The sequence below is a fragment of the Chelon labrosus genome, assembly GCF_963514085.1.
Source record: "Chelon labrosus genome assembly, chromosome: 1".
Lineage (NCBI taxonomy): Eukaryota > Metazoa > Chordata > Actinopteri > Mugiliformes > Mugilidae > Chelon > Chelon labrosus.
This window is the reverse complement of record NC_140337.1, coordinates 9,297,462-9,306,589: the sequence shown is the minus strand read 5'-3', so window position 1 is coordinate 9,306,589 and position 9,128 is coordinate 9,297,462. Positions and strand designations below refer to the sequence as shown.

The window sequence follows — 9,128 nt, the reverse complement described above, 5'->3', positions numbered from 1 at the left end:
TTCCTCTGAAAGAATGATATCCTCTGAAGGAAAGCATTATATTGATATGTATCAGAAATATGAAGTATCATATTTATAATTATAATTATAAGACTGTTTATAAGATTGGGAATAACTGTTTATTTGTTTATTTGTTTATTTAAAAAGGATCCCCATTAGTTGACGCCAAGGCGACAGCTAGTCTTCCTGGGGTCCAGTCAGTAATATTTGATAGAGCAGGCATTACAATCTCAAGTAATTATAAAATATATAAAAATGAAAAAACAAAACAAAACAAAACAATATACAGTCATGTATCACATAACCCAACCATATGCAAGTAGGATGATGATATAATTAAGGTATTGATATCAAATACATTCTTAATCTTCTTTTAAAACCAGCCTTTCCCTTAATTTCACGAACCTCACCTGGAAGACTGTTCCAAAACGTAATTGACCTATAAAATACTGACAACTTCATAGAGTCAGACTTAGGTAGTGGTAGAGTAATCAGTCCACTATTCGCCCCTCGAGTGTTATAAGAATGAGTATTTGAGCAGTAAATTAAATTACTATAAAAAAATTAGGAGTCTGGGTATTAATTATTCTATGCAAGTACATTAGTACATTAGCAGATGGTCTATCCTTGACTCTCGACCAGTTGAGACGTTCATGCATTTCTGCAACACTAGTTCTTGGAGAACAACCAAGAACTAGTCTTGCAGCCTTGTTTTGAGCCACTTGTAATTTGTTTAAAAGACTGTTAGATGCATCAGACCTTACAACTGAACAGTAATCAAGATGACATAAAACCAATGAACAAACTACTTGATGAAACAACTGTGAGTTGAGAAACGGAGCACATTTATGCGTTATGGCAACAGCACTGCCCATTTTGGCAACAGCTCTGTTGATGTGATCAGACCATGACAATGTGCAATCAAGCCAAAGCCCAAGGAGCTTCACAGTTTTTACTTGCTGTATTGTTTGACCATCTATTTGCAGATTAATTTTAGGATTATTTAGTAATCTGTATTTAGAACCAAACATTATACTTTTTGTTTTTGATATATTAAGGATAAGTTTATTTGTTTTGATCCAGTTGAATAATATGCCAATCTCACAAGACAGAACCTGATTAAGCTCTGAACATGTGGGGGCTGCATAATAAAGAGTAAAATCATCCGCAAACATAGTCACCCTAGCGTTACTGAGTACATACGGCATATCATTAGTAAAAATTTAAAATAAAAGAGGTTCTAAAGTGCGCTATTTGAGCCAGGGATGTCCTCTTAGAGTCAGATCATAAAGTTTGTATGAGCAGCAATATATCAGAAATTGTATTATTAGAAGAATATACATGCACTCACTGTGTTTTTTTTTTTAAACAACTAAGTATATGTTGCCAGACACCACAGGACACCCTCAGAAGGCCCATGTCCATTCTCTGATGAGTCACAACTGTTTTGGAGGCACAAGGGAGACTTACACAATATTAGGTTAAAGACAGCAAAAGCACAACAATAAATGAGCATGAAGCAAATATGAAGGTCCAGTAATTAGTCACCCCCAATTAACTACTTATAGTATGTACCGTATATTTAAAAAGGTGCAAGTTGTTTTGACTCCATACCATAAGCGTGTGACTGAGGATGGTCTACTTCATTAGTAGATGGAATTAGTCAATAGGAGTGCATTACTTATGAACCATCAAGGTATGTCATGAGATAAACACAACTCACAGAGAAACAAGCAGCAAACAAATGCCCCAATAGCCACTATGCGTGTTTAACTGAGGATATTCATTTAGTAAGGAGAATAAACTAAAGGGTATAACATTTCAATAACCCATTAAAGCTGGATTGACGTAAACTATTGCCGTGTCGGTTGAGTGTGCTTCTTAACGTATTCCATAGCCATGTTCGACTGAATAAACTCCACATCTTCGAGCTGTAAACAGTGTCAGTATCTCCTTTAGCAGATACTAAACGCGAGGGTGTGGAGGTGAAAACAGGTGTTTCGAATACGCCAGGGATTCTTATGTTACATCTTCTCATCTTTCCTTCCATGTCCTTGCACTTCTCTTTTATTTCCAACCTGATCTCTCCAGTCCAGTGGGAGTGGGCTAACTTGATCCTGGCTCTTGGCAGTACTCGGGGCAGAGGAGACGTTAAGCCTTGTGCTGGAGTCGTCCTGTTCACTCTCCCCTTTACAAAAACCACCAACTGTAGAGAGAAGAACATAAACAGAGCTGATAAATTACTGACCACAGCCACTCGCTTCATTAATGATGATCCAGTATAAAGAGCAGCAGGAACTTCAGTCCTGTTCAGGGCAGCAATGGAAATGAGATTTAAAACTGAGAAAACATCTTCACATCAACTCAAACACATTATTGCAACAAGCCTGGCTGATCTGATCTACTGTTTCTGTCCTGAAGCCACTATTCTCCTCTTCCAAATTCACAGAGTAAAGCAGTCACTGAGAAGGAAATTGCAGGTCTACAGGAAACACTGGATCTTTACTTTGATACCAGTTGTGTTTAGTACAAAACTGTGGAGAATAGCATGGACTAACTCCAACCCTGCACCGACCTCTGAGTCTCCAGTCTACAGTGTGTACTCTCCAGGAAACCCCGCAGCTGGTCCACTTCTGAATCCTCCAGCTGGTTGTCTCTCAGGTCCAGCTCTCTCAGATACGTGGGGTTGGACTTCAGAGCTGAGATCAGATAGTCACAGCTGATCTCTGATAATCCACAGCACCACAACCTGAATAAAGAATTAAAGATGTCAAAGCTCCAGCTTAAAAACACTCCAGTGCCTTCTATTCAAAGTTTATAAAAACACCAAATGCATCAGGAGAAAATTTGGGGAAATGTGAACTAAAGACGCCAGTAGCAGATTTATATCAAATGTATTTCAGTCAGCGCAAGCATCAAAAGCTCCTTAAAAATATGACAGAAAAATGAAATGCTCAAAATAATTCACCATTTTGTTTATGTTTAATCATAACATGTAATAAAAACCATAAGAGGAGAAAGTTAAGAAAGGACTTTAGTTATATGAAGGTTTTTAATCTGTAGCCCAACATAATAAATCCATGGACTAAATCACTGAAGAGAGAACAGACTTTACTATGAAGATCAGTGTCACATCGTATTAATCAGCATACAGATATAACATAGTATCTGACCTCAGAGTCTCCAATTTACAGTCTGGGCTCTCCAGAAAACCACACAGATGCTTCACTCCCGAATCGTGCAGATTGTTTTCACTCAGGTCCAGCTCTCGCAGATGGGTGGGGTTGGACTTCAGAGCTGAGGCCAGAGACTCACAGCTGATCTCTGATAATTGGCAGCACCTCAGTCTGGACAGAATAAATAATAAATGTTCATAACTCCATCAGATGTGATCAGGTTTTAAATATGCAGTTGAACATTACTATATCTTAATGAGCTTTTCTTTAAAATGAGCAGATCGACTTTGTCCTTCCGTTGTTGTGGATCATCATCATGTCAGCACAACCGTCATAAAACTAGTCCCGCATTACAGGATCAGTATCAAATCACACATTTTGGACAACCAACTGTTCATTAGTTCATTTATTCATTAGTGGACATTTTCAAGTCTGTCTCCAAACGACAAATCAATGTCATCTGTACATTAGAGGTATTAGGATTCCTGCGAACCGTGTAGTCTCTTCAACACAACTACACTGTAAAGCCCAAATTATGCTTCCGCGTTGACACAGCGCGTCCGTGCGTACGGACCTATTACGGACCTATTACGTCCTTGCGGACCCCCGTGCGTCCTACGCAAGGGCCAGACGTGCACCTCCCAAAAATCCTCGACGCGCGTCGAGGCGACGCAACAGCAACGCAGCAGCAACGCAGCGGCATTGGCTGTGATTGGTCCGCTAACTACATCCGCTGGAGACCGCTTTTCCGGTTTCCACTCATAAACATCATTGTCTCCTTTGTCGTGCCCTAATTTGCAATAGAAGTATTTCTTCCTCTGCTTGAATAATTTGGAGCTGCAACGCCAGTCTCTCTGTCTCGGTGTCCATCGTACACTGTGACTACGACAAAAGCCGGAAGGTAAATAACGAGGCGAGATACGTCACAAGAGTCTCGGTCGGTCGGTCACAAAAAATCATAGCGCCCTCTACCGGTGTGGCATGCATTTCGACACGTAAACCCCACGCAGAACCATCACGGTCTCACGACTGCGTCCGAGCAACTGCGTGGCCATTGCGTGACCATTGCGTGATCACTACGCGGAAGCATAATCTAGCCTTAAGAAATACTTCTTGAGTTCAGCTAATACTAATATCAAGCACAGCAGTCAGTCGGTCTGTCATCTACCAAAGTTACTAAAGACTACTGAGAACTAAGTTCCCTCTTTGAGTTACTGTACATCCAAGGACCACAGATGACTGAGGAGACTCTTGGTCCCTTGTGGTCCCTTTTCATTTGTCTGTCAGAAATATTTTCTGTGAGTCTCCTTGAATTTGTGTTTGGGCTTTGATTCAGTTTGAGTTTTCTTGGAAGTTTCTTCTCCGATTTGTGTTTTACATGCTTCCTTTGGTACTCTGAAAAACCCTGTGTCTTCTTGAAAGTTCCTTGGGCATTTGTCAGTATGTACAACATCATTTGGGTCCCTCACAAGTCTGCTATACATTCATTCATTCATCTTCTGTAACTGCTTATTCCCCTCTGACAGACGGCTGCGATCCATCGAGTCCAGGACCACTCGCATGGCGAACAGTTTTTTCCCATCCACAGTGCATCTGTTGAACAATGCCAAGCCCCCCATGAACACATCAAACCCACTACCATCCCATTGTAAATGTTCTATGTATATATATATATATATATATACTGTGTATATATTTTTGTATATTTGTATATTTGAGAGCCAAGTTTCTATATTTTATGCGTAATGAGTGCAACAACACCAAAGCAAATTCCTTGTACAAAAATGCTTGGCAATAAAGTCTTTTCTGATTCTGATTCTTAAGGGTAATGGGGTCTGCTGGAGCCTATCCCAGCTGTCAGCAGGCCAGAGGCGGGGTACACTCAGGACAGGACATCAGTCTATCACAGGGCCAACACAGAGAGACAGGCAACCATTCACACTCACATTCACACCTACGGCCAATTTAGAATCACCAATGAACCTAACAAGCACGTCTTTGGATGGTGGGAGGAAGCTCGAGTACCCGGAGAGAACCCACACAGACACAGAGAGAACATGCAAACTCCACACAGAAAGGCCCAGTCAGGGTCTGCTATACAATACAATATATAATACAAACAACAAAAAATGACAGTCAGTAAACTAACCTCAGAGTCTCCAGTTTACAGTTTGGACTCTCCAGTCCAGCCAACAGCTGCTTCACTCCCAAATCCTGCAGGTTGTTGTCACTCATATCCAACTCTGTCAGATGGGAGGGACTGGACTTCAGAGCTGAGGCCACGACTTCACAGTGACTCCCCGAGAGATTACAACCAGAAAGTCTGTCATGACACATAAAAATCAAATGTTATTTTGCAGAAAGGCCCTTTCTTTATGCACTTGGTTTTCTCTCCACATGAGACCATCTTGATTAGGTTATTCCCTGTCCACTATTTGCAAATGCACTCGCTGTCTACCTGCTGCTGTCAGCAGCTCCTCCAGTACAGAAATGAAAGAAATCATAGTTCAATGACAATATCAGACCTTCATTCATTCATTTTCTGTAACCGTTTGTCTTCTGGAGGATCGCAGGTTGGCTGGAGCCTATCCCAGCTGTCACTTGGAGAGAGGCAGGGTACACCCTGGACTGGTCGGCAGTCTATCACAGGGCTAACACAAAGAGACAGACAACCATCCACACTCACACCTATGGGCAATTTAGTATCACCAATTAACCTAACAAGCATGTCTTTGGACAGTGGGAGGAAGCCGGAGTACCTGGACAGAACCCATGCAAACACAGGGAGAACATGCAAACTCCACACAAAAAGGAACCTGTTGAACCCAGAACCTTCTTGCTGTGAGGCATCAGCGCTTACCACCACACCACTGCACCATCCTGATATTAGACCTGAACATCATCAAAAATGTTTGCCCATTCTCACCGAGCCTTCTTGCAGTTCCTCACAGCTGATATGAGTATCCTTTGTCCTTCTTCTGATGTATTGTACTTCTTCAGGTCCAGCTCATCCAGAACCTCTGACATCTGCAGCATGTAGGCCAAAGCAGAGCAGTGGATTTCAGAGATTCTTGTCTTTGATCTGTTTTCTGACATGAGGAACTTTTGGACCTCCTTATGTACTGAGAGGTCATTCATCTCCATCAGACAGTGGAGGATGTTGATACTTCTGTCAAGAGAAATGTTGTGCATGTTCATCCTCTTCAGGTTGTCGGCAGCGTTTTGGATGACTTCTGAACTGAAAGTGAATGCCCCCCAAAGCAGCCCTTTTAAGACGTTCTGGTTGGACGGTAGAGAGATGCCATGAAGGAAACGAACTAACAGGTCCAAGTGGCCATTTTTACTGGTCAAAGATTTCTTCATGACTCTGGTCAGAAATTCATCCAGAGGTGACACATAAAAGTGTCCTCCCAGGAAGTCCACCAGGACCTGTATTTTGCTGTAGAGATAACAGTGGTAAATGTAGACTGCAGCTAGAAACTCCTGAACGCTCAGATGAACGAAGCAAAACACCTTGTCCTGGTACAGACCTCTCTCCTCTTTAAAGATCTGTGTGAACACTTCTGAGTACACTGAGGCTGCTCTGATATCGATGCCACACTCTGTCAGGTCTCTTTCATAAAAGATCAGGTTTCCTTTCTGCAGCTGCTCAAAAGCTAGTTTTCCCAGAGACTTAATCATCTCCCTGGTCTCTGGACTAAAGTGTGAATCTGTCTCAGATCCTCCATCATACTTGACCTTCTTCAGTTTAGCCTGAACCAACAGGAAGTAGACGTACATCTCAGTCAGGGTCTTGGGCAGCTCTCTTTTCTCTCCAATATACAACAACACATGCTCCAGAACTGTAGCAGTGATCCAGCAGAAGACCGGGATGTGGCACATAATGTGGAGGCTTCGAGATGTCTTGACGTGGGAGATGATCCTGTTGGCCTGCTCTTCATTACTGAATCTCTTCCTGAAGTACTCCTCCTTCTGTGGGTCAGTGAACCCTCTGACCTCTGTCACCATGTCGACACAACCAGGAGGGATCTGATTGGCTGCTGCAGGTCGTGTGGTTATCCAGAGGCGAGCAGAGGGAAGCAGTTTACCCCTGATGAGGTTTGTCAGCAGCACATCCACTGAGGTAGACTCTGTCTCATCAGTCAGGATCTCATTGTGGTGGAAGTCCAGAGGAAGTCGACACTCATCCAGACCGTCAAAGATGAACACGACCTGGAACGCTTCAAGCCTGCAGACTCCTGCTTCTTTGGTTTCAGTAAAGAAGTACTGAACAAGTTCCACCAGGCTGAACTTTCTCTCCTTCAGGACATTCAGCTCTCTGAAAGTGAATGGAAATGTGAACTGGATTTCCTGGTTGGCTTTGCTTTCGGCCCAGTCCAGAGTGAACTTCTGTGTTAAGACTGTTTTCCCAATTCCAGCCACTCCCTTAGTCATCACTGTTCTGACTGGTTCATCTCTTCCAGGGGAGCCATTAAAGATGTCTTCTTGTCTGATTATTGTTTCTGGTCTGTGTGGTTTCCTGCATGCTACTTCAATCTGCCTGAACTCATGCTCATCATTGACCTCCGCCCCCTCAGTGGTATAGAGGTCTATGTGGATATGATTCAGAAGAGTTGGGTTTCCTGTTTTAGAGGTCCCCTCAAACACGCACTGGAACCTCTTCTTCAGTGTAGATTTAAGCTTACGCTGACAAACAGCAGCAATAAGTTCTGAACAAACACACAAGAAATAAAAGAAATAAATATTCCAACATTTCATTTCCCTAAAGAATTAGATTTTAAACATATATATTTGGTCTATCTCACGAGATGTCTGAAATGTCCCACTTATCCTCTTACTGTTCTGCAGGCGGTCAGCCAGCTCGTCCTGCTTCATTCTCTTCAGGAAATGTAGTGCAATCTTTAGAAACGCTTCTTGGCTGCTCCTCCTCTGCTCGTCATCTTCACCTTCCAACAACCCCTCATCCTCCCTCTGATGCTCTAAGCCTTCTGGGTAATCTAGACTCAGAATCTTTTGCGTCCTCTTCAGCTCGTTCCTCACAAAAGTGATAATGTTGTCCTCAAGCAGCTGGAACAGAATAACATGAATAACAGAACAAGATTGAAGTCAATAGTCAGACAGACTGAATACTACTAATAATAATAATAATAATAGTATAACAACAAGTAAACTACAAAGTGAAACATGGATATGACTGTGAACACAACACTTGTAGAGGTACTTATTGTACATGTACAGACCCTAAATATAGAGTCCAGGTGTGTTTCATTCCTCTGGGCAGACAGATCACTGGGAATTTCTGAACTTTCCTCCTCGATTCTGTGGACAAATCAGCTGTTAGGTCACATTATGGCTGTCCACGCAGAGACAGAAAGGAAAAGGTTTCAGAGATGTGCATACAGTGTTGCTTATTGGTATTTGGACCCTTCTGAATTTTTGACTTGTCCGCACAAAACTGCAGAAATTTTCTTTTTGGAGAGCAATGGCTTTTTCCTTGCCACTCCCCTGCCATGCACACTATCATTGCTCATCGTTCTCCTGATGGTGGATTCATAAACATTAACATTAGCCAGTCTGAGAGAGGCCTTTAGTTGCTTAGATTACGTAAGTTCCTTTGTGAGCTATCCGGCTATTTTGTGTCTGCATTTGGGGTGATCTTTGTTGGCCAACCACTCCTGTGGAGGGCAACAGTCGCCTTAAATCTCCTCCATTTGGTAAAAATGGATGTGTTCCTGAACCCTCAAGATATTCATTCATTCAGCTTCTGTACCCGCTTATTCTTGTTAAGGGTCGCGGGGTCTGCTGGAGCCTATCCCAGCTGTCATCAGGCGAGAGGCGGGGTACACCGTGGACAGGTCGCCAGTCTATTGCAGGGCCAACACAGAGAGAAAGACAACCATTCACACTCACGTGCACACCTACGGCCAATTTAGAATCATCAATTAACCTAAT

At 42.5% G+C, this 9,128-nt stretch overlaps 1 protein-coding gene across 3 annotated transcripts; it reads right to left on the bottom strand.

Annotated features, from left to right (window-relative positions):
• Positions 1-211: 211 nt before the first annotated feature.
• LOC311485947 (protein NLRC3-like) lies at positions 212-8,585 on the bottom strand. 3 transcript variants are annotated; one of them, XM_084541684.1, is made up of 6 exons: positions 8,417-8,585; positions 6,103-8,243; positions 5,326-5,499; positions 3,174-3,347; positions 2,576-2,749; positions 212-2,206 (listed from the first exon to the last, which is right to left on the bottom strand). In XM_084541684.1, exons 2-6 carry the CDS (start codon positions 7,932-7,934, stop codon positions 2,191-2,193), a joined length of 2,370 nt encoding a protein of 789 aa, XP_084397810.1. In that variant the 5' UTR covers positions 7,935-8,243; positions 8,417-8,585; the 3' UTR covers positions 212-2,190. The 3 variants fall into 3 exon arrangements, with proteins under 3 accessions (XP_084397810.1, XP_084397811.1, XP_084397809.1); XM_084541685.1 differs by having other exon boundaries at positions 212-2,749; positions 6,103-7,885; positions 8,015-8,243; XM_084541683.1 differs by having other exon boundaries at positions 212-2,749.
• Between the last annotated feature and the right edge of the window lie 543 nt (positions 8,586-9,128).